Source organism: Cheilinus undulatus, linkage group 2, assembly GCF_018320785.1.
Source record: "Cheilinus undulatus linkage group 2, ASM1832078v1, whole genome shotgun sequence".
Classification (NCBI taxonomy): Eukaryota; Metazoa; Chordata; class Actinopteri; order Labriformes; family Labridae; genus Cheilinus; species Cheilinus undulatus.
Window position 1 is genome coordinate 4,573,830 of NC_054866.1, and position 25,884 is coordinate 4,599,713.

General features: G+C 39.4%; 1 protein-coding gene across 1 annotated transcript; it reads right to left on the reverse strand.

Annotated features, from left to right (window-relative positions):
• Positions 1-1,295: 1,295 nt before the first annotated feature.
• LOC121526566 (acetylcholinesterase-like) lies at positions 1,296-25,883 on the reverse strand. The gene is made up of 10 exons (XM_041813216.1): positions 25,760-25,883; positions 23,591-23,902; positions 15,607-15,829; positions 13,816-13,948; positions 13,561-13,712; positions 8,525-8,711; positions 6,059-6,366; positions 2,967-3,176; positions 2,714-2,871; positions 1,296-2,623 (listed from the first exon to the last, which is right to left on the reverse strand). Exons 2-10 carry the CDS (start codon positions 23,892-23,894, stop codon positions 2,526-2,528), a joined length of 1,773 nt encoding a protein of 590 aa, XP_041669150.1. The 5' UTR covers positions 23,895-23,902; positions 25,760-25,883; the 3' UTR covers positions 1,296-2,525.
• Between the last annotated feature and the right edge of the window lies 1 nt (position 25,884).

Genomic DNA, 25,884 nt, shown 5'->3' on the forward strand with positions numbered 1-25,884 from the left:
GAGTGGCTGAGGAAAAGCCCAGACCTCAATCCAATAGTGAATTTCTGCAATGCCCAGATGTGCAAGTGTGGTGTGGTTTTGTTGAAAATCAAATTATTTTGACAATGATTGATTTATTAAATCAATAAAAGGGTAAAACATCTAGGTGGGTGCATGCTTTTTATAGGTACTGTGTGGTCACTTAAAAAACTTAATTTTTCATGAAATCCACTTATTTTTAAGAAAAACAAGAGTTATTTGCTGCCTCGACCAACACAACTACATAACCCACAATCCTTTAGAATCACAGTGACATTCCTGGTTGGCTGATCTCACCAGTCCTGCCGCTCAAAGTGGATTAACCAGTTGTTTCTACACAAAAAGGCCTTGAATATAGAAATGATGACATTTATAATTATGTAAGTGACAGAAGACAATATATTACCCACTTCTAGGAAAACAGTTTGTTCACAATTTTGGTTACTACATTACCATTGATTTTGGAGTGTCACAGAGACATCTCTGATTGGTGGCTTGGGGGCAGCTACAAGCATCTGGGATGCCTCATGAAATCCTGACCAGTGTAAATTTTGGCAAATTTAATTTCAGTCTTAGTCTTTAAATGAAATTTATTGTAGTTTCAGTCACATTTTAGTCTTTTCTACCCTTTTTAGTTTTAGTCTAGTTTTAGTCAATAAAAAAACTCAGAACATGTTAGTCTAGTTTTAGTCGACGAAAACTCAAAACATTTTAGTTTAGTCTTAGTCTATGAAAACTAGTTTTAGTCAACAAAAACTCAAAACATTTTAGTCTAGTTTTAGTCAACGAAAACTCAAAACATTTTAATCTAGTTTTATTTGACAAAACTCAAAACATTTTAGTCTAGTTTTAGTCAATGAAAACTCAAAACAGTTCAGTCTTGTCTTAGTCTATGAAAACTAGTTTTAGTCGACGAAATCTCAGAACATTTTAGTCTAGTTTTAGTCTATAAAAAGTACTCAAATTATAGTCCTTACTTTTAGTCCAAGCAATTACTTTCTTGGCTAAATCTGGTACAAAACCATGGTAGTATGTTTTATGCACTCTGCCAAACCTGGGGTCCCTGCTTTCTAAGACTGAGAGGCAGAATAGATACAGATGCATTGTTTTTTGACAGATTTATCCACAGTGGAGAAATATCAAAGATTTTGAATGTCTGACGGAAACTAAATTACAGTTTACTCTAGTTTTAGTCATCTTGACAAAAACTAAACTTAGTTTTTGTTAGTTTTAGTCATCACAGATCTATTTTTGTTAGTTTTAGTGTAGTTTTGTCATGGAAAAAAGGCTGTTGACAAATAGTTTTAGTCATAGTTTTAGTCGACAAAATTAACACTGCCCCTGACAAAAAGTTCAGAATGTTTAATTTTTTTATTTATTTATTTATTTATTTATTTTTGCCCTCGAGAACTTTCTCAGGCTCTTGCAGACACATCCCGATCCTTATAATGTGGGGGCGACCATGATCGACAGAAAACAAGAGTAATGTTGGCGAGGAATAGTGGGTGCACTTCTCAAACCCGCAAAGTAGCTGTTGTTAGCATTAGCATCAAGTTAGTGTATCCTTTATGATATAGTTTGGATAGACAAAGTGCAGTAAAATTATGTTAGTTCACTGTCATCACGTCAGTCATGATGATCTTTTGGTAGTCTGGCACGTGTGTCGGTGAAATCAGGGCTTGAGGCGGAATGCCAATTCTCCCCTTAACCCTCAATCTTAACCCTCAGTCTCAAAATGCACATTCCCAGGAAGTACAAGGGCTGTCCCAATTCTCATGAGACTTGAGGGGTGAGTTTGACTTTATGGATTATTTGCCTTTTTGTAGTGTAACATTTACTTTAATTTTTACAATTGTAAGCCGTAACTGTGCCGTCGCGGACAAACCTACGAATTAAGACTGGTGTTTGGTGTTAGCTAATGGCCGTGTTATACGGTGACTTTCAGCTGAATATGTCCATGGTTGTGGTGTTTATCCATGTTATTTGACTGAATATTAACACGTTCTCTTTCTTCTTCTTCTTCTTCTTCCTCTGAATAGATAGGCTACAGAGTTTTGGTACATTACTGCCCTCTACAGTCTGAAATCATAACTGCTATTAAAAGGTTTCCCATTTCTAAGTCACGAGATGGTCCTTACACTTGGTTATGAGGGGCGAGTTAAGACTGAGGGTTGAGCTTGAGGGTAAGATTGAGGGTTAAGGGGAGAATTGGGATTCAGCCAAAATGTTTGGTTCTGTGATTGCCAAATCCAACCATCATGACAGAAACAATGATCATGTCATTTTACCTCGGATTAATGGTATCGTTAAATAAAAAGAAAACGCTGCCTATAGTGAAAAATTCCTCCACTAAAGCACAAACTTAAAACAGTCTTAACAATTTTCTGCATGCAAATAAAACATTGGACATTCTTCCCATCTACTGTAATTGTGTACTGTACAGTTTACGTTAATGTAAACTGTTAAACTGAATGGACTCAGGCCAGGTCTGGACACATCTTTTCCTTCTAAAAACATGTGAAACCCAAGGCTAATATAAAGAGCAGGAACATGTAGTTACAGCAGACGGTGATCCCGCTGGCTCTGACACACGCCAGTAGATCATCTGTGGAGAAAGGGCAGATTTTAAGTAATTACCGTTAAAGTTTGATGATGATATTACGCTCTCAGAGATGTGTGCTTGTTGGTTACTAACCTGAGACTTTCTGTATCTTAGGAATCAGCTTGTTCCACAGGTGGCACTCATCAGCCTTCATCATACTCCTTTGTTCTGGTTGGTGGGAGTTCAGAGTCACATATTGTTGCTGTTCAGGGCTAAATGTGGGCCACAAAGCTCCATCAATGCTTGGGTTTCTGACAAAAAGAAAACCCAATCAAGACATCTCATCACCGTCTCAAGGATCTTTGCTCAGCACCAGCTGTCTGATCACACATCTGATTATACTCACCCAGTCCTTGCAAAGTTGGCCCAGTGTTTCATAAACTTCTTGGTCATGTTCACCTCATCCTTTGTGTATCCCAGGGATGCATTCAGAGGCATCCCAAAGACAAATTCAATCTCGTCGCCATGCATGACCCCCATCCACTCCGGCCAAGGATTTACGGATGACCGGTGGTCAAATGAATAGAGGAAACTCTTTCCACCCCGTTGTGAGTACCTAGAAAATAAAATAAAGGTATGTAGTTAAATATCAATTATTTATATCTGAGCCTTCGTCATGTTTTTGGGGTGCAGGAAAGTTAGCCTTTGATTTCATGAAGATGCTGCTAAGCTTTTGTCGGCATGTTTTTATGAAGAAAAAAGTAATAGATTTAAAGGTACAAATGCCCAAAAACTTGCATTCAGTGGTGATATGGGTTGGGAACCTTGTGCAGTGAGACATATGGGTGACATGGTGTGGCTATGGAACAGATTGATCAATATGCCAGATAGCAGACTGACTAAACAAATATTCAATTGGGACATATCCAATAGTTACACCTGGGCAAGAGAAGTAGCAAAAATATTTGATAAGGCTGGTCTCCAATATATATATAGGAATAAATTAAGGTGTCATGTCAAACAAATCAAATCAATACTTTTTGAGAAGTATAAACAAAATTGGGCTGAGGAAGTTTTATGTAAACCTAAATTAAGAACTTATAATCTGGTTAAAAGAGTTTACAGTCCAGAGCTTTATGTCACTCTAAACCTAACCAGGGCTCAGAGATCAGTCTGTGCTCAGCTCAGATGTGGCATTCTTCCTCTTGCCCTGGAAACAGGTCGCTTCCATGCTGTTCCTGAGGAAGAGCGAATGTGTGTGTTGTGTGATTTGGGTGAAGTTGAAAATGAAATGCACTTTTTATTCTGTTGTCCTCTGTATCACAACCTAAGATGTCAGCTTTTCTGTAAAATCTCTGCAGAGTGTCCTGATTTGTTTTCTATGTCTGATGAAGAAAGACTCAAATTTTTGTTTACTCACAAAGTGTTTCAACTTGCACAATTTGTGCTGAATGCTTTTCAACAGCGTAAGAGGACACTTTATATTTGACTAAAGCTGCTGTCTAATAACAAGTGTAAAGTCTAATTGCAAATGAGCAACATTTTGTTAACACTTGATCTGTTCCTGTCTGATATGTACTGTGATGAGTTGCTCTCATCTTTGCTTGATTGCTCTTATTTGTTTGGTATTTCAGTGTCTTGTAAGCCCGTGAGGGCTGGGCACCTCTTTTGGTGTATGGCACGATGAAATAATAATAAAATAAAACTAAAACTAAAACTGTAGAGTTTTTCATTTTGATGTTAACATTCACCAATAATGACTACTCGTATATTATCCACGGATATTTCCAACAGCTTTTAAGGCCTGTGCAACTCTTAAACATGCATACATGGAGAGAAATGATGGATTTTAGATCTAGGACTGCTATATGAGGAAACTGCATTTGAAAACTGTAGTTTTGTTGCTGTATCTTTTTCATGTTTTGACCAGATTTGCAGATTTTGTGAGGGTGTGACACATTCAAGGTTCGCTGCAAATGATAACATTGAATTCCAATGTATAATCCACATTTTAATACCATTTTTATTTCTTCTAAGATGTTGGTTGCAGCTTAAAACAACATTGCGGCTTCCTTACCATGTGTGCATGCAGCTGCCACTGACACACTGCACAAGACATAACATGGTAGAAAATTCAGCTCAACAGTGCCCACATACTTTTTTTGGCTGCTCTGGTTCCAGAAGTAAAACTCGACAGCAAAACGCCCCGAAGAAATTTCATAGAATCCAACCTACGATAGTTTTAAGGCATGAGTCAGGCTAACCAGCTACCTGACTACTCATGACCTGTGTATTTACGTCTTCATGAGTATGAAGGGACTACATATCCTACAATCCACTGTGGCTTCTTTCTTAATGGTAGATTTAATTGTGCCTTGGAATTGTTTTTGTATCCATCCTCTGACTTATACGTTTTATTAACCTTTTCTCTGAGCTGCTTGGGCTGTTCTTTTGTGTTCATGGTGTAATGGTAGCCAAGAATACTGACTAGAAGCATTTTCAGCCTTGATTGACTTGGGGGTGAATACTTTTATTAAGCAGTATAACATGTCATAGTTTGCATATGTATTGCTTCATATAACAACAGCATGTATTGTTGTCATCAACAGTTAAAAATACATAACCATGGTTACTGGAGACCCAATCAGAGGGGTCACTGTGACACTTAAGGATTGTAGGTATTGGGGTTTTCTTGGCATAATTGACAATGTCTTCATCAAAAATAGGTTAATATCTCATGAACTTTTTTCTTCAGAAGCATATACTGTAGCTACCATTACTTCACTCTTAGGCAGCATGTGGTCAGACTTGGCTGATGATCAAATTCACTGTGGAGAAAATGAATGAGATTTTTGCTTCCAGAACCACACTGTTGAGGTCTAATCATCCACATTCACTGAGTATTGTATTGCTGCTTCAGCTTCACAGCTCATAAAGTCCTGAAATCCATAATGAGACAAACCACATGGACAAAGATGGACTTAACTTTTTAACAGCTTTTCCCCCTCATCATATCATAGCTATGCATTGAAATGATAGGGGCGTATACTGTGTAAATAAATGTGAAACACTGCTTTGACTGAAGATACTCCTCAGTAAGGGCAACTACCGTATTTTAGCTAGTAGATGAGCAAACTCTGTATGGTCAAAACAGATAAAAAGAGCAGCAGAGCTGCACAGAAACCACACAATGTGAACTTGGCTGAACAACGGACAGTTTAAACCTTTTACACGTTTGGGATATTTAAAAAAAAAGACTGCAGCTTTTATACGGAGTGACTTATATTCTAGGTTTTATGATATTTGTCTCAGTGATTCTGGAATGTGTCAATTTGATTATTTTGATGTTGTTCCTACCGTGTTAGGGTTTACATCATGCCATCTTTGTTTGCTTTGAAGCCCTCCAACTTTGCTCTTTGGTGAGATTTTAACATCAACTTGAAGTGTTGATTCAGCATTCTCTCAGACCATGTCAATGATCGGACAGTAGATGTTTACCTGTAAGCGAACTCCAGGAGCGGACAGAACATCTGGTCTCCAACCAGTCCACCCAGAGAGTCTCGATTTATCCTCCCATTATCCACATCGGTCCACTGTGTGTAATAAGAAATGGCCGCCTCTTTTGCAATGTCACTTGAATCAGCCATACTAAGGGTAACTCCATCCAGAAAGTCTTTCCTGGAGATGAGGCTATTGTCTTTGAGACTAAAACCAGGCATGCCATACATCAAGAAGTAGGTACCTTCGTTCTTGGTCAGGCCAAACATCACCTCTTTGTTAGAGAGCTTTCCGGAGTTTAGCAACACCTGTAGAAGAAAACCAGAAGTTGGACAGAGCTTAAGTATCATTAATGTCTACTTTATAGGCATAGTATGGTCTCTAAAGGGGAATTTCCATATTTACGTTGTAGATTTGGCTATGTAAGTACTTGGTAAAGGCACTCTGGATGCTAGGCTATGTAACACAACAGACAGGTACACTTGACTATTTTGTTTTTTTTGTTTTGTTTTTCTTTTGGTTAAACATTTGCCAATGACAATGTTGGCTCAAACATACACTATAATAAAAAATGTTTCATTCATGGCTACATAGTGCAACATATCAGGTGCATCACAAAAAATAAGAATATCACTTTAAAGTTCTGAGATTTAATTCATGTGAAACATCTATATATTCTAGATTCATTTCATGCAAAGTGAAATATTTCAAGTTTTTGTTTTAATCTTAATAATTAATGATATCAGCTCCCAGAAAAAAACCTGCTTTCTCTAAACATTAGAAATAACCAAACATCAGTCCAAAAAAGGATTTATAAAACAAGAATGCTGACCCTCTGGAAAATGATGCTCATTTATGCACCTGGTAATTGGTTGGTTGAAATAACTGCATCTATGCGACGTGTCGTGGAGACTATCAGTCACTGCTGAGATGTTAAGCCCAAGCAGCGCTCAGCCTGTGTGCATTGTTGACTCTGGTGTCTCTTATCTTACTCTTGACATTTCCACAGAGATTCTCTGTGGCGTTCAGGTACGACCAGTCGACTGGCCAATCAAACAGAGTAACGCCATGGTTAGAAAACCAGTTTCTGGTAGTTTTGGCTTCACAACGGTCTGGTGCCAAGTCCTGCTGAAGAAGGAAATCAGTATCTCCATAAAACTTCTCAGCAGGTACAAGTATGAAGGTCTCTAAAATCTCCTGGTAGATGGCTGACAGCATTGACTCTGGACTTGATGAAGACCAGTGGACCAACAGCAGCAAATGATATGGCACCCCAAATCATCACTGACTGTGGAAAATGAAAACACTGGACTTCAAGCACCTTGGATTCTGGGTCTCCCTGATCTTCCTCCAGACTCTGGGACCTTGATTTACAACATGCACATTTATCTGAAAACAGGTCTTTAGACCTCTGAGCAAAGGCCCGGGTCTTTTTCTCTTTAGCTAAGGTGAGACGCTGATGACGTTGTTTTAGTCCATTTCCTGGACCCAGTGTGTGGTGGCTCTTGATCCACTGACTCCAGCCAGAGTCCACTCTGTGTGAAGCTCTCCTGAGTTCTTGAATCTGCTTTGTTTGACAATCCTCTGAAGGCTGAGCTCTTCCCTGTTGCTTGTGTGGCTTTTCTTCCCCACTCTTTTCTCTTCCAGTCAACTTTCCATGAATCTGCTTTGATACAGCCTCTGAGAATAGTTTGCCCTTTTAGCAGTGACTTTCTGTGGCTTACCCTCCTTGTCAATGATTGTCTTCTGGTCATTTGTCAAGTCAGCAGTCTTCCCCATGATTGTGGTTGTGTGCACTGAACCAGAGTTAGCGAATGAAGGCCCAGGAATCCTTTGCAAATCGAACTTTTCCACCATATTCTAATATTTTAAGATAGAGGATTTTAGATTTTTATGTACTGTAAGCCATAATCATTAAGATTTTAACAAAACAGGTCTCTCACTTTGTTTGGATGTCTCCGTCTCAAGGTCTAACTTCCAAGTCATATCACTCTAATTATCGTCAACCAGGAACACTCCCATAAAGTGTGACCACTTCCTGCAGTTTGCTTTTTTTGGTAGTCTAAATGTTTGATGAGCCACCAGTATATCACTTATTTCCTACACAGAGCGTCACTCTGACCAGGTGTGACATGGCCCTGACGTAATCTGATTGACCACCCAATGGCTGTTTACTTTGTCAGCCAAAGAAGCAAAGCTGTTATTTAAGCTGTTCCTTGCAGTATAATAATATTAAGTATTCTTTGATTCATATATTTTGCTACAAGTTTCTTGTCCTATGCTACAAGACTATCAACCTCTGTAGCACCAGTGCAAAAAAAGTTAACCTTCAGCCCTGGAAGTGTTTCCTTCATCCCAAAGTTCAAAGTGTATTTCCTTTCAAAAACTGAGCAGTTTTAGGAAGAAGAGAACAGACCCCAAGGAAAGACCTTTAGTCTCCACTCCCACTTACAGAAAGGTACTTACTTCAGGTTTATCTGGTAGGAAGTCCCCATCCACAACAGGGACAAAAGGTAAGTTAATGTGTCTCGCCTTGGTGAAAACGTCGTAACTCTTAGATGTCAAAGTCCTGGGGTCAGCCTTCTGCAGACAAGCTTCCAGATGGACTGTATCAGAGGTGGAACAACCAACCAAGGAGCCGAGCCGCAAAGACCTGAATATGGATGCAGAGAAGAAACAGAAATCACTGAGAGATCAGTCTGGTGGTTCCCATCAGAGTAAGTCTGATTCTTGAGTATGCGCCATTGCCCTCATTGTTTTTGAAGTATTACATCAGTAACAGTATAATTCTTAGCTGATAATGTACCACTTTGTTTTATTAACGATCAGAAATAAGGACGAGTATATCAGGTCAGGTCAGGTATGGGAGCATATGGTCCTGTACTGCTCTGACCTCCTGATGGTTATCCTCCAGGCATAGGTGTAGGAACTTGGGGGCATGGGTGGGATGTGTCCCCCCAAATATTGGAGACAGACGCATTTGTCCCACCCAAAAATTATTTTCCGGAGAAGAAAAATATTTCATTTTGAAATTTTTAAATCACGTGCTTTTGTTTTGAAAGCGCAACACAGCGTCCTGTCACTGGCCCGCCTCCTCCCTCACCGCTCTGAGAGTGTTTGGGAGGCGGGAGACAGCAGCAGACAGGAGGCTCTCTTCTGACAGAAATCCTTTTGGAGGAGGTAAAACGGTCTGTAGGGAACTTTGTCAAGATTATGGCTTGTTTATAATGTCATGTTAGTTCACATTCATATTTAGAAACTATATCTTCTTAGTTAAGTCATATTAATCCTGGGCTGGTCACTTGTCCATTATTTAACTGCTAACTTTGTCAGTGGTCCCAAGTAATGTCAACACTAGCCAAAATATTTTGTCATCTCATTTCAGTACAACAAGGACAACACCTAATCATACTCGACCATTTATCAACATGTATGACATTATATTAGATATATGGGCAATAATGTCTAATCAGGAGAATGATTGTACAGGGTAGTGAGGCAGTTGAAGCAGTGAAAGGTGGAGAGACTGAGGAAGCTCAGGTGAGGTCTTAAACTGATTACTGAAATATGTATTAGCCCATTAATACTTTTTAAACATAAACAATTTTATCATGAGAGGAACTGTCATACATTCAAGGAAGAGACAGGAGAGGCAGATGGAGCTTCAGGGTGTGAGGTAAGGTTTAAAAATCATTTTATTGATTATAATAGATTCAGAAAGGAGAACAGGTGAGGACTGATGTCAAGTTGATTTTTTGAAGATCACTTTTCAATGATTATTTCATTATTTCCACAGTACTATGAGGGTTTGGGTTAGGTTATGATTAGGTTATCAACTGCACTACAACACCCCACTATAGTGTTCTTCACATTTATACGGTGAAATGCTACTCCATAGTGACACGTAAGTGGATTTTTTCCTGTTTAGTTTTAAAATGGGCCACCTTTCTGCTCAGTAGCTGTATCTTAGACGTGCATCTCTGAAGCCATTTTGTATGGTTAGGAGCAGGAATGCAGCAGCAAGTAGGAAACAGTAAAAGTAGAGGATGGCACAGGGCTTGAGCCGAGGATTAAAATAAATTAGTGAAAACTTTTACTGTAAGGGTAAAGTTATGCTGTAAACAGAGCTGACAGTGTATGAGCCTATATACATCTGCAAATCAATTAAAAGTCTTCATTCTGTATGACAAAACCTTAACAGATACTTTTTTAGCTTTTGCAGGTCAAATGCTGATGCTCTACATTATTATATGTGGTGTTGTCTTGTAAATACATTAATGCCATGCAGGGACATCAAGGGCTTGAGGCAGGGAGTCAAAGTGAGGGAGAGACAAGAGCAGACCAACAAGTAAGAAAGAGTAACATATAACTGTAGATATTTTGCAGGAGTTCACAAAAAAGTGGAAAAATGGAATTGCTTGCTTGTAGTGAGTGCAGTCCCGTGGCATTGTGTGACATTTGTGGCTTTTTTTAGGATGTTCAGAGTTCTGTGCATGCTACTGAAATATTTAGCTTGCTAGTACCAGTGCTGCCACCTGATAAAGTAAGCTTACAGCCCTGGAGAGACATAATCATTATGCTTCAATTAAAGACTCAAGCCATTTTGTTCAAGAGGAAGAGGGAGAAGTGGTTTTTCTGGGTGGTTTGCCCACATATACAGTGCTTAACAAATGTATTAGACCACCTGTCATATTTGTCTCAGAGACCATCCAGCATCATGAAGTGCTTTAATGCAGACTGACATTTTCAGTCAGCTCTCCACGTTTTACCATTTTGAACAGGAATCAGGAATTTCAAACTGAATTCACCCAAATCTGAGCTGGCTCACTGGGCTTCTCTGAGAAGTCAGAAATGAATGAAGCATAACATTCAACCACTAAAACTCATTTTTCTGTTCAGGAATGCACGTAAATAACTATAATTTGACATATTAATCAAGAAATAATAATGGGCTTTACTATTTTTTCAGTTTTTTGTAAATCAGTACATTTGAAAATTCATGGACGAAAACAATAATAATATTTTTTTAACATTAAAAATACCATTTGGGTTAAAGAGCTTCTACATATTGGTGTATTAACCATTGCAGAAACATAAAAAATGATTTGGGTAATTACCAATGCTGTTAATTTAGGGCAGCTGTGGCATAAACCTTACTTTGAGTGGTGGTCTAATAAATTTGTTTAGCACTGTACATACAGATATTATACATGCATTTATACAGGTGTGCACAGCACTATTTTTCCAAGAAACATTTGAAAACAGAAGAAAAGAGTAAAAGATCACATAGCATTTTGTGAATGTTTTGCGGTGTATTTAATTTATGACATATTTCTGCTCAAACTATTTACAGATCTTTCAGGTTTCCAATATGTGTCCCCCTCATTGTTCAACTCATTCCTGTGTCCTTGCCTCCAGGTCTTAACCAGGCCCATGCCTCATCTCTCCAGGGATACCCCTTTCACAACGCACACGGTCATCCCCAGCTCACCGCCAGTATGCTGTTCCCATATCAGGCAGCTGACCCTACCCATCCACACTCTCCTTAGCATGTTAGCAATAGACATAAGGTCTTGCCAGTGACACTCATACGGTAGGTGTGCTGAAGAGAAGTTGTCACAAAGGAGTCCAGGCGCCTCTGGCCACCAGTCGACATCCAAGCCTCTCAAGAGTCTAGTAAGACTGGAAGGAACAAGGGCCGAAAGACTCGGACTTTCACCCACATGCTCGGATACAGGGAACGCCACACTGTCTTGCTAGGCAAACCTATCCCCCTATGCACTAGTCAGAGATTGATCTCAGCCTCAAAGTCAGCAGATCATTGGATTAGGCAGCCAAGGTAGGCGAATTGCTCTACAAGTTCCACTTTCTCACCATTCACAGACACGGATCTGATGGGTGCATCCTTTGTTTTGGCCAACGAGACATGCATTCCCAACATTTCAGCCTCCTCATTCAGCAAGTTAAGGGTCCCCACGAGGGCATCTACAGTCTCTGCAAGGATCACAGCATTATCAGCAAAGTCCAGATCTGGACATTGCCAAATGACAGTCCACAGTTTACTGCCCCTGTTATCTGTCCCATTATCCAGTCCTTACAGGTAGTGAAGCGCCTAGGGCCAAGACACACCCCTGCCTCACCCCAGATTCAACTGGGAAGAAGTGAGAGGTGGAGCCACCAGACATCATAGCACTCTTTGGACCTGAATATAGGACAGGCATCAGCTGAATGATCAAAGGTGGGATCTCGCAGAGCTCCAGAATCCTCCAGAGGGCACCCCTGCTCACCAAGTTGAACGTCTTCTGTCAGTCAAGTACACAATATTGTAGAAAAGGAAAACAGTGTGATCATTTCAGCCACAAAGATGAAGAATCATGAGGACAGTGATGAGGATGGGGGGAATAAGGACCGTCCAATCAGATCAAGCGACTTTTACTGTAAAAGTTTGATGCTGACATAAAAGTTAACCTCTTCTGCCAAGTGTATTTATGCCTCAGGCTTGTGTTATCTTCAGCTGACTGGTCGCATCTTTCTGACTGAAATTTATGACATGAATTGAATCTGCCTTGTCAAATTTAACAGCAAAGCAACATGATTATTAGAACAGTTTTTTTGTTCCCAGAACATGTTTTTGTCCCAATTTAATTTTGTCATGATTATTAGGTGCTGATTTGAGTTTTATTATGATTCTTATGTAAGGAAAGCTATTCTTGAATGCTGAATGCAGAATGTAATTTACAGAGAGTCAGGTTTTAGAAATACTGAGATTAAAAACTTGAGCCTGGTAATGAGGTTTAGGGGCTCTTGGTTAGAACAAGTGTTTTTTATTAGTTTTTGTTTTTGTGTGTTTAAATTGTCCATTTATCACTGTTTATACCATGGTCTTGGTGAATCCAATGGTCTGCTAAAACTAAGCTTTCTATCAGAGACTGTTCATGTTAACGTACAGGTTTATAGTCTGATCACAGATGACTCTCAGTCTCACTCGTCTTCATGTCTTTTCATTCATAAATCCATTCAGAAAGTGCACTGAGCGGACTAGTTTTTGGGTTCCCGTCCTATTTACTGGAGTTCTGAATAACGTTTACATTCCCTAAGAACGTTATGGGACTGGATTCAGATTCAGATTCAGATTCAGACAACTTTATTTACCCCAAAGGGAATGGCTGTTCCAGTTATTAGTCAAGACCCCAGGTACTGCTAGGGGAAAGAAATTGTTGTTTTAGTAAAACTTTCTATTTTGATCACAAAACGTATGAAATTATAAATTAGTAGTTTTATTAATTATTTTCGTTGACAAGTGACCATGGTGTAAGCAGGCAACCGCCCTCCATGCCTCCAAGTCGTCCATTAATCCCTGATAATTGGACCCCTCGTCGGGCATTAACCCTTAGATATACAATTATGTTATTTACATTTTTGACTCCCATGGCACATCACAGAGATCAATGAGTGTTAAAAAGGTGAATTATGTTATCACTGGCTAAATTTTTACGTCTTACCTCTGCCAGGCCACCTCCTGACTGACTGAAGCCCAGGGTGCATTAGGGGAGCCACTCTGCATCACTGCCCGCTGAAAGAGTCCCTGGCTGCCCGGTGAGAGCAGCTGGTAGCCCACCGATGCCGACCCAGCACTCTCCCCAAAGAGAGTCACCTGGAACCAACAATACAACCTTATGTCTTGTTTTACTGTTGGATCTAATCATTTAAACTCATCCTGTCATGTGTTTTTAGGCTAAAAGGCCCAAACTGCTTACCTTTGAAGCATCTCCCCAAAAAGCAGCGATGTTATTGGCGACCCACTGGAGGGCCAGGCGCTGGTCCAGCAGACCCGCATTTCCACGGATGTTCTTGTTGTCAGGGAGAGACAGGAAGCCTAGAGCTCCAAGTCTGATGAGGAGAGGAAGAATTTGACCAGAGATAATTTAGACCTTCAGTTACTTCCTTTGATATGGAAGTGGCTGTGAATAAAAGCCTCATAAATACTGATAGGAAACTTCCTGTTTACACCATTTTTTGTTCTACTTTACGCCTGTGTCCACTGAATGTTTTTTTTTTAAGATAAGATATTCCTTTATTAGTCCCACAAGGGGAAATTCCAATGATGATGTGTGATGATGAACAACATTTCAAAGGTCGGATACCCATGGCAAGGGACATACTGACTGTGTTTGTGATGGGCATAACCTTTCAATAATTTCTTGGATGGTGATTGGACAAAAGTTCTGTCTGTCAAATTCACTACAGGCCAATCAGAGCAACAAAACAATTAATATAGTAGGCATGTCCCATCACAGAGAAGGGAACTACATAAGGAGGGCTCGACAGGGAGCTATTGTCATGTTAAAACACTGTTCATCCCGATCAGTGGAGGCAATTTGTAAATTAAACTCAGTCAAGAGAAGAGAAAAACTCTTCTCCACCTAGAAAAGCTTTCTGTGATTTAGTTTCCACATTAAACGCTCTCTAATGTCAAAGTGAAGAAAACATTTCTACAAAGTAATGTCAATTTGACAAAACTAAGAAAGGTGAAACAAGTGGTTGCAGCTGAGATGGGAGAGACTCTGCAGACAACTGTTGGCTCATTTCTTCACCAGTCAAAGCTTTATGGGACAATGGCAAAGAAAAAGACACTGTTGAAGAAAACTTAGATTCAATCTGGACTAGAGTTTTCCAAAAAGCATGTGGGAGACTCCATGGTCAAATGGAAGAAAGTTCTTCTGTCTGATGAGGCCAAAATGGTGCTTTTAAACCAAGTTGCTATGTTGCACATCACCACAAACACACCATGCTCACTGGGAAGCACGGTAGTGGCAGCATCATGCTGTGGGGATGCTTCTCATCAGCCGGCCCTGGAAGGCTTGTAAAGATAGAGGGTGAAATAACTGTAATAAGGAAAAATGAAATATATTTTGATGGCAGAATAAAATATTAAAAAATCCCAGAGAATAATCTTAGTCTGCAAGAGAACTACGGTTTAGGAGGAGAGTTATTTTCCTGGAAGACAATCACCTGAAGCATACAGCAAAAGCTACACAGACTTGGTTTAAAAACAACTAGGGGAATGTTCTGGAGTGGGTTAGTCAAAGCTCAGACCTTGATCCAACACTGAATTTGTGGCTGGACTTGAAAGGGCGGTTCACGCCTGATCCCCGTGCAACCTGACAGAGCTCGAGCAGTTTCGCAAAGAAGAGATATTATATAAAGAGTAAAACTGCAGTCAATAAATGGGTAGAGCACCCAAGTGGGGTGAACACTTTTTATAGATACTGTATTTGGGGGATTTTACCAAGATAAACAACATAAAGGAGTCATGTCCGAGAATTAGCAGCAGCTAATTTTGAAATTCTACACCCAAATAATACTAAGATACCATTTCTTATAGACATTTTATCCCTTTATGACTTTTACTGTGCTCAAGATGCCTTTTTCACCATCAGCATAATGATGGAAACCTAATCATAGATGTTCATATTGGTTTTTTTGGAGGCCGATGATTGGCTGTATACAGTCATTATTATCATGTCATTCGCTGCCATATTCTTTACCTGTAATTCATGGATACGACAACAACACCTTCAGATCTGCTCAGAAAGCGGCCGTCATAAAGATCCAGAGAGGACGTCCCTCCGTTAAACCCGCCTCCATAGATCCAGACCAGGACGGGAGCCAAGCTCTGGGTTTTGTTGAAACGTGGTGTCCACACGTTCAGGTAGAGACAGTCCTCACTCAGAGGGGTGTTTGGGTTCCACATCTCAGAGCCTTTGAACCCTGAAGAGGAAGATCACATGATGAAGGTAAGCAGAGAATGATTTGTGCATCAGTCTGATCTTTGCAGATTCATCAAAGGTCTGCATGGACCCTCGTCCCTCTAGGTGTCATCATTGATTCGAATCTAAACTTCCAATATCACATAACAGCTATTACAAAAACAGCACTACCACCTAAAAAAACATTTTTAAACTAAGGTACTCCATGTCACAATCAGACTCTGAAAAGCTGGTTCATGAATTTATATCCAGCAGGTTAGATTACTGCAATGCCCTTTTATCAGGACTGCCTAAAAAATCAATTGGAAGGCTCCAGCTCATCCAAAACGCTGCTGCCAGAATGCTTACAAGGACAAGAAAAAAGAGAACAGATTACACTTGTACTCAAACATCTTTACTGGCTTCCTGTTCAGTACAGAACTGATTTCAAAATGTTACTTCTTACTTCTTGCTGACCTGAGATCTGCTTAAACACTTAGTTCCTTCAAAAGTGGCCTTAAAATGCTGTGAGGTTATCTTTGTGTGCAAACTTGTTCATGGATAGGTGCTCCTTTCAGGAGATCCTAACAGTAGTATATGCAAAATGTTGTACAGATTGTTGCAAGGTGTGTCCAAGATCATTAATTACTTTGCCTGAAATTTCTGTTTTCTTGACTCAATCGTGTATCTTTGTTGCTGTCTGTTTGTTTTGCATCTTTTTATCCTCTGTAAAGCACATTGAGTTTACATTTGTATGAATTGTGCTATATCAATAAGAATGAAGGAAAAACACGAATTGAATTGTCCTAATTTGGCACAAAATTCCCTTTGTCATATTTTTATAAAGACTGAAATGATGAAATTGACTTTGTATTCTTGACAGTAGCTATTTGGTGCTTAAACCAAATTAAATTGGGGAAACTTTGCATTAAGAGAATTATTCTGAGATTAGAACTAGATGGAGGTTCAAATAGTTAGACTTGATCATCTGTTTATGATTTTATTGAAATAAAAGATAAGTTTGTTAAATAGATCAGTTTGGAACAAATGTCACAAATCTGTCAAAACAGTTTCACACACATACTAGTGAAAGAAAAACAGTAGAGACGTGAAGAAAATTAAGAGAACAGCCTGGCATTGACAGGAAGGTGTCTTATTGTGCTTTAGGGTGTCTGAAAACAAATGTTAAGAAACATTTCTTTAACATATTGTTGTCAAAGACACTCGAAAGAAAAATAAAATGTCATAGGTTGAAAATACAGCAGCAAGGCAATCCTTCTAATAGTTCACATTGTTCTAACATGCATTATGAAACCCTAACTTCAAAAAAGTTGAAGCATGATGAAAAATGGAAATTAAAACAAAATGCAACAGTTGTCAAATCTCACAAGCCCATATCTTATTCACAATACAACATGAACAACATATCAGATGTTGAAACTGAGACATTTTACCATTTCATGAAAATGATTAGCTCAGTTTGAATTTGATTTCAACACACATTTCAAAAAAGTAGGGACAGGGCAACAAAAGGCTGGAAGAGTAGGTGGTACAAATGAAAAACAACTGGAGAAACCTTTTACAACTAATTGGGTCAACTGGCAAAAGGTCAGTAACATGACTGGTTTTAAAGGAGAATTTTAGAGAGTCTAAAAAATAAAGAAGTGCAATCTGCAAAAACAGTGTTAAGAAACTGTGGAAGGAGTTCAGAAAAATGTTCCTCTATGTAAAATGGTGAAGATTTTGAATATCCCACCATCTACAGTATGAAAACAATTGCAAGGATCTGGAGAAATGTCTGTGAACAAGGGACAAGGCTGAATGTCAGTACTGGATACTGATGGTCTTGGAGCCCTCAGGTGGCTCTCCAGTAAAAACAGGAATGATTCTGTACTGGAAATCACTGCATGGGCTCAGGAACACTTCCAGAAACTAGAAAAGCACTCGGAGAGCGCAGACCTCCGCCATTAGCCCTACCTCCCAATAGTGAAGAATCCTTTAAAAAATTCCCGGATCCATCCCCATGTGCCCCCACCACAGGATTCACCGACTACTCCCTCCCCGGTGGGTCAGAAACATGGTGAGGCAAAGCATTGGCTTCGCTATGGGGGGACTGTCATGGTGGAAGCATTGCCTGCCGGTGCCAACAGATGCATTGACAGTCTCACCTATGGTCTCACTGGATGACTGGAATTCATGTCAGAGGGTGAATATTCCTCTATTCCTCCCAGCATTATTAGTATTCTTGCTACGATTTGCTGTCTTTCTCTCTGTTATGCTCTGACTCATCTCCTCGACCGGGTGTTAGTCTTTCAAACTCTATACACTCCAAAGCTTTGAATAGAAACACACCCAAAATGCTGCTGGGAGTGAAGTTACTCATGTCTGCCATCTCCTGGTGTAAAGTGGTAACAACGCAGACCTCCGCCATTAGCCCTATCTCCCAACAGTAAAGAATCCTTTAAAAAAATTCCAGGATCCAGACGGTGATCCGGATCACTCCCAAAATCTAATCATTTCTTCCTTATGCCATTTCTGATATTTCCTGAAAATTTCATCAAAATTTGTCCATAACTTTTAAAGTTATGTTGCTAACTAACAAACTAACAAACTAACAAACCCACCCAATCATATAACCTCCTTGGTGGAGGTAATCATTGTCTGTCCACACGGTTCATTGTGCCATCCACAAATGCAAGTTAAAGCTGTATCATGCTAAGAAGAAGCCTATGTAAACACGATCCAGAAACGCTGTCGTCTTCTCTGGGTCAAAACTCGTTTAAAATGGATTGAGGCAAAATGGGAAACTGTTCAGTGGTCAGATGAATCAAAACTTTGGATTCTTTTTAGATACTACTGGCACTGTGTCCTGCAGACTATAGCGGAGAGGGATCATCCAGCTTGTCATCCTGGAATAGTTTCAAAGCCTGCATTTCTGATGGTATGGGGTTGCATTAGTGCCTATGACGTGGGCAGCTTACACATCTGGAAAGGAACTATCAATGCTGAAAAGTGGAGAGAGGTGTTATAGTCTTCTTCAGGGAAGGCCTGGACTATTTAAGCGTGACAACGCTAAACCACATTCTGCATCCATGACAACACACCTTTCATAAATAGAAAACACTGGGATCAGAGAGGACCCATGCTTGCTGAGCAGCTACAATCTTACATCAGACCAGAATGGGACAATATTCCTTTCTAAAAACCCTAGTAACTGGTCTCCTAACTCCTGTAGATGTTTACAGACTGTTGTTAGAAAAGAGTAGATGCTACACAGTCGTAGACATGGCCCTGTCCCTTCTTTTCAAAGATGTGTTGCTGCCATCAAAATAAGCTAATGTTTTTTTTTTTTTTTTTTTTTTTTTTAATGAAATGGCAAGTTGTCTCAATTTCAACATGTTATACGTTGTTTATGTTCTATTGTAAATAAAATATGGGTTTATGAGATTTCACACTCAATATGTTCTGATTTATTGACATTTTACACAGTATCCCAACTTTTTGGGGGAATTTGCGGTTGTCCAATTACCTACATTATTACTAACTAAGACATTCAGTGACATCAGTAAGTCTTTGTTTCTTGTTTATGATAGCCAAAGTCTTAAAAAGCTGTGTTCTCTGTCCTTGCTGCTGGCTCGGTGTTAAGGTTTAAAAGGTTACCGTGTTACATGGTGACTTGTGTCACTGGAGAAGGCATCCACATGCTCCACAGTCTTTAGGTGGATGCTGTCAGCAGTCTATAGTTCCTCATTTTTTCGTTCTCACACAGTTACCTAACACCGACCGCTGCCTAACTCTGTGTGTCTCCTCGTGGCTATGTTTAAAGTTTGTTTTGGGCGTTTCCCCTGTACACATGCCCGGCAAGGGGCTCAGCTGGCTCCAACACAACCCCCAACAGGTGGCTGGGTCTATTAATAGCCGTGCATCCATAACCCCACCTCATTTCATTTCTTGGATGTGGGACTCACCCATATCAAATTATACTTGTGTGGTTATGAGCGTTAAGAGCAGACACAAGTGATCACTTAACTCGTAAAAAGACCTCAAACATAGATTCTTGCTGTTCATGTCTAACATGTCTTACAGTTAAAAGGTATGTTTATTAATGTCACCATTCCAGCCATTCATGAAGTGGCAGTTATGGTGTTATGTAACTGACCAGCCTCTCTGAAATGCCTACCTGAACTGAGCATGTTGACCTTTAGAGGCATCCTGTATTCAAACCTGTACATACATGGGCTCCTCCGGTAGCCTGTTACACTTTGGTCTATGGAGTCATTGTTGTTGCAAATCTCAAGAGTGCATTTTAATATTTTGAGAGCATGAATTGTGGTCATGCTCTATATTTGACACACCTAAATTGCTGCCTGTGTAACACACACTTACACACATGACAACAGCATACCAACTAAACGACCAAATTCTCCACTAGCCACTGCCAGGGTCAAGGGTCACCTACCAACCTCGCCAGGTAAATGAAAAGACAACAAGAGCAGTGGTATTTCACCAGCAGCTGGGTCATTCCTATTCGGTGCCATTTGAGCATGGTAACTTTATTTTAAAAAATGTCACACTTTGAACGATTTTATCATTTCATCTGGAGAAGGGCCTGTTAAATTATAGGGAAAATATATTGGTCAAGCTCAGGATATCATTCTGTAATGATTTTGATCAATTGTCGGTACAAGACATGGGCCAAATGTCCACCCTGTTACAGGACATTCTTATCTCTATTAGTAAGGGTTTTGAAATGACAATTATTTATGATTTACATTTCCTAAGAGCTGAAATGTCCCTTACCTTGCCCTTTAAATGCATTTTTTTAAAAAGTATTCATAAACAAGCGTTATCTAGAAAAGAGACATGTTCTGTATTAAAACATAATGTGATTTCAACACGTTTCTTTAAGAATAGAAAACAATTTCAATGAAACTTGGCCCCATTTTTAAATGATTGATTAATTTCATTCATTCAATGTCAGTATTCACAAAGCCAAGCATAATACTTGTTTTTTATTCATTTAATGTCAAAAACACACAGGTAACAGGGTGGACATCATAATAGTGAACAGCAATACATTTCCCCTCAAAAATATGCTTTTTTTAAGAAAAGAGGTTGGCAATTTTAAGAAGGCTATTTACTACAGTGCAAATGAATAAAAAATATATCTATTTTTTTGAAAAGATTGGTTATTATTCAGATTATATATCAAATATGGTTATCACATATTGACTTTACAATTGACCATGATTTTACTGAACTTAGGTTTGGCTGGATCCCAGCGAATTCTCCCCTTTACCCCCACATGGGCTGCCTTGTCTGCACATGACTATTCTCAAATATGCATGGCTGTGCTCAACCAGCTCCAGGTTCAGTGGGGGCCCCCGGTCTCTGGCACCTTTATTTTGGGGGTCATGGGCTGAAAAAGTTGAGAACTACTGCCTTAAAAATTTAAGATATCCCTTTAATACATGAGCACAATTAAGGTAAATGATTAGTTTCACAGCATTACTACATGCTGCTTCTTGCCAACATATATTTAAAATAATCTGAACAGTAAGTCTGTTAATCCATCGTTGTATTCACTAAATGTACATTACATAAGCACGAGGTGCATATGGCATCACTCTAGGCTTTCTCTTACACAGATATAAAAATTGTATCACCTTTGCTTGACTCATTTTTCCTGCATTTCTGCAGCAGACAACACCATTCCCTTACAAATAGATTCATATTGTTTTGATCAGTCTTTTTTTTTTAAAGTTACTGACAAACAATCCATGATAAATCAGTAGTAAATAAGAATTCATGGTGGAAACACTAATTCATCTTGCCCTCTTATGTCCACCCTGTTACCATGTGTCCACTCTATTACCATGCAAAATAGTAACAGGGTGGACAGTAACGGGGGGACATTTTAAGCTAACATCAGACATTACTAGGCCTGTGATGAGCGACAGGCTAGCACATGGTGACCACAGAGAAAGATTTTTAATGTATTTACTAGTGATATTTTTGAAAATTACAAAAAATATCAGTTTCCAATATAAATAAGGGTAACAGAGCGGACATGTCATGCTTTACCACATCAGTGAACCATTCTAAAACACTGGAAAAAGATTTATTAAGGAGTGATATTCATCCTGCTTCTTGCAGATGTTTTCACTCCAAAAATGTCTGCTAATTTCTGTGAGTCATGCCACTAGAGGAATGGTCAGGAGGGAGGAGGAGGGGTGGGACTGTCTGAGTAACAGGGTGGACCCCTGCTTTAAGGACACAACTTATTGTCAATAATTTAACCATTAAAAATGTTTTGGTAACAAAGTAAACCATTGGGTGGGAACCATTATAAGAGGAATGCAATTGGCTAGAAGGAGGGGATGGGGGGGTTAGTATGCCTGAGGGTCACACCCAGTCTGGCTGCTCTGGATACATCCCAGACCCCAGCTGACACCCAGAGCCACCACCCTGCCTAACCCTAACCCTAACCCTAGGCAAAGGTCTGCAGTGGAACGACACTGGCGTGAAGGCAGGGTGGGGGTTAGTGTATGCACATGGATCACATCCAGTTGGCCCTCTCTGGATGGAACCCGGGCCCTGCCTATTCTCTCAGAAAACCACTCTGCTAGCTGAGGTAGCAAGGTGGCATATGCTATGTTGTGCCTCCACCGGCATCGGGTCCCGGCTGGTGTTGGTTTGTTCATAGGAAGGAATGAGGTGGACAGTGCCATTGCGATTTGGGCTGGTGACTTTCATGACGTATGTTCATGTGACAGAATGTTGGGATTATCTTAGTAACATCAAGGCAATTGTTTCCTTGAGAACAACACAGCAAAAACAGGCAGGGAAACCATCACTGGTCCACCCTCTACCTGTTTCGTATTGGTTGGTTCATCAAAAAAATCCATGAGCAGGAATATTTTTCCTATAAGTGCAGAGAAAGTTTCCCTGAAAAATCAGAGTGGCAGTTTACTAATGGTTTAAGAATGAATTCAAGAAATTTGCACAACCAATTTAAGATTTGAGAGCAAGCAGATATTTTGTTTGCACACCACAATGGGGAATGAAATAAGGGCAGAGCTTCTGGCATGCACTGGAGAGGAACCACAGCAGATTCTTAGCTGGTGGGTCTGGGACATAAATTAGTTGCAGAGCTGTTTTAAGTGGCTTTCAAATGTGTGCCAGAAAAAGTTGGGCTTTGTTTGTCCTTCAAGTAGAAAGGAAACCAAAATAATGCTTTCCTGAAATTGTCCCTGAACTACGCAGAAATGTTCATTGTGAAGCTGCCCAAAACTTTCTCTATGGCTTTTTAAGGAAACCTCTGACAGTTTTCTCTGGTAAAGTAAACTTCCTGCTGTTCTTGGGAAGTCAAGTGCTCCTCTCCTGGACTTTAACACTAAATCTTAATGAATTACTCTGGGATATATTAGATTACTAGATTATATATCTTATGTTCATTACTTTAGTCAGGTTCTGTGTTCTGTCACATTTGGACAAACTGGGGACAAAGCAGCTCTTTCATCAAATAAATCACATTGATTGACAAATATACCAGAAATTAGGGTCTGGATTTCTCATCAAGGGGGTTGTGGTGGTTTCTGAGGCTAGAAGAAGCTGAGAAGCATTGCTCTTAAGTAAGCTTTGCATGTGGATCACTGCAAAGACGGAGTATGTGGAATTTGAGGGTTAGACTTGGAAATCTCTTTGGGACTGAACCGAACCAGCTGCACGTCATGCATTTGAGTCTCTTTGGTTTGTCTCAATCAGTTTGAAAGAATCTTACCTTTGAAGGCCGTATCTGGAACCTGAAAACAAGAGTTTGGGTACTTGGTACAGTCCCTCACACCGTTCCACCCTTCTGCAGGCTCCGGAGGTTTGAATCTGAGTTTATCCAGAGGTGGTTTTCCATAAGGAATTCCAAGAAATGCTCGAACCTCACCACCAAGCACTGACAGCAACTTCCCTTGAACTTTCCCATGCTTTGTACTGATCACAAGGTCATCCTGAGCGATGGTTGATGCAGCCAGGAAATGGACTAAAAGAAAAAGAAGAAGGGCAAAGTGCGCACATGGTGAGGTCGTCGCCATGGAGAGTCCTGAGGAGAGATAAACACAAACAGATGATCCACATTATGTCTGCATTCAAACGTAAAATACTGCACAGCCCTATGCCAAAAAAAGCGACTACAAAGAGAATGTGGTGAACCGTGAATCCCTCTAAACCTTACGTGCCTTTAAAAATATTTACTTCCTTGAATGTTTCAACCTTTTATTGATGTCATAAATCAATCATGGTTAATAGAATTTGGCTTTTTTGACAAAAAATACATTATAAAAACTCTTTGATGTCAATGTGAACACAGATTTCTACAAAGTAATGCCGATGAAATAAAAATATGAAAGGTAAAATAAGTGATCCCACAAATATTCACCCCCTTTAAAGTGACTGAATTTTAAAGGAAAAACTAGCAGAAATTTAAGGGAAAATTGTCTGAATTATCAGAAAACTGTCAAATTATAAGAAAAATGTCTGAATTTTAAGGGGAAAAATGTCAGACTTATAAAGGAAAAAATTACAGAACTTTTTTTTTTTTTTTTTTAAACAGCGGTTTAAGGGAAAAAAAGTCAGATTTTTTTATCTCAGAATTTTAAGGAAAAACTTCTGAATTATAGAAAAAAAAGAAAAAAGTTAAAGAAAAAGAATATTTGAAATTTTTGTGAAAAATGTCAGAACTTCAAGGGAAAAATGTCAGAATTTTAAAGGAAAATGCCAGAATTATTAAAAAATGTCAGAATTTTAAAAAAAAATTAGCCAAAATTTAAGGGAGAAAAGTCTGAATTATCGGAAAACTATCTGAATGGTTATGGGAAAAACGTCAGACCTATAAAGGAAAAAATGATAGAACTTTTTTTTTTTTAACAATACTAGCATTTTAAGGGAAAAAAATGTCAGATTTTTTTTTTAAATCTCAGAATTTTAAGGAAAAACTTCTGAATTCTAAAAAAAAAAAAAAAAAAAAAAAAAATAGGAAGAAGAAAATCAAAGAAGAAACATTTTGAAATTATTTTTTTAAATGTCAGAATTTCAAGGGAAAAACAGAATTTTAAAGGAAAAATGTCAGAATTATAAAAAAAATGACAGAATTTTAAGGAAAAAACTTAAAGTGTCAAGAATAAATTAAATCTAAAGAATATGTTTAACACCTTGATTTCAACAATTCATCTCAACATTATTCTTCACATTTTTACTTTATTTCTCTGTATATTTAATTAAAAAAAAAAAAAAAACACCTTCCTCTTCTTGTGTTTCCTCTCCCATGCCTGGCCTAACATTCCTCTGCACTCACCTCAAGTTTTGGGCTCTTTTGGTCCGGTTCGAGGATCACAGAGCAGGGATTATTCTCATTTTTACAGCACAAATCAGCCTGATTTCCCCAGCCTGCATAATTAATCTTATTTAAATAACCCCAGTATTGAGAAATGTCACAACTTTAACACTCGTATGTGCACGTGCTGACTGTTTTCTGCAGTCAAAGCAGCTGGGAGAAAACAAACAGCTTTCTCTGCATTTCCCCCACGCCTTGGGCGAGGCAAAGAGTGGATCAAAGGTCCAACTCCACAAAGGATACAGCTCAATGTAACGGGGGGGCTCCCCGCAAGCGTGTCTCTTTATCACGTCTTATTTAAATCCTCCAGTGTTTGGAGACATGAAAGCTCGTCAGTGAATATGAAGACACGAGTGCAGAGTGACAGCGCGCGCAGCTGGCTCGTGGAGCCGTTTTCATTTAAAGAAGCGACTTGATTTTGTGAAATAAAGTCGCGCGCGCTGCTGGATCACTCGGAGACGCGCGCTTTGGAGAGAAGCGCGCTCACTCCACAGATACGTGAAAAGGAAAGGCTAGAGTTCCGGTTATTGATCCGTGATTTTATATGAAGTCTTAAAAACACCTTACCTTGTCTGCTGGCCGCGTGAGTGTGGCTGGGAGGAGAGAGGAGACGGCATTGATGGGATGAAGAAGGCGTGGAAAGGGTCACTGTCCGAGCCAGTGTGGGGCTGGCCCTGTCCACCTCCCACAAG

What these genes read in the sequence shown, in the direction of transcription:
- LOC121526566 (XM_041813216.1), bottom strand. Translation starts at nt 23,894, where the DNA reads ATGGCGACGACCTCACCATGTGCGCACTTTGCCCTTCTTCTTTTTCTT. An exon ending in GTCGTATCCATGAATTACAG is followed by an intron (nt 13,949 to 15,606) that starts GTAAAGAATATG and finishes TCTCCTCATCAG; the next exon opens with ACTTGGAGCTCTAGGCTTCC. An exon ending in GCCAACTTTGCAAGGACTGG is followed by an intron (nt 2,872 to 2,966) that starts GTGAGTATAATC and finishes TCTTTTTGTCAG; the next exon opens with AAACCCAAGCATTGATGGAG.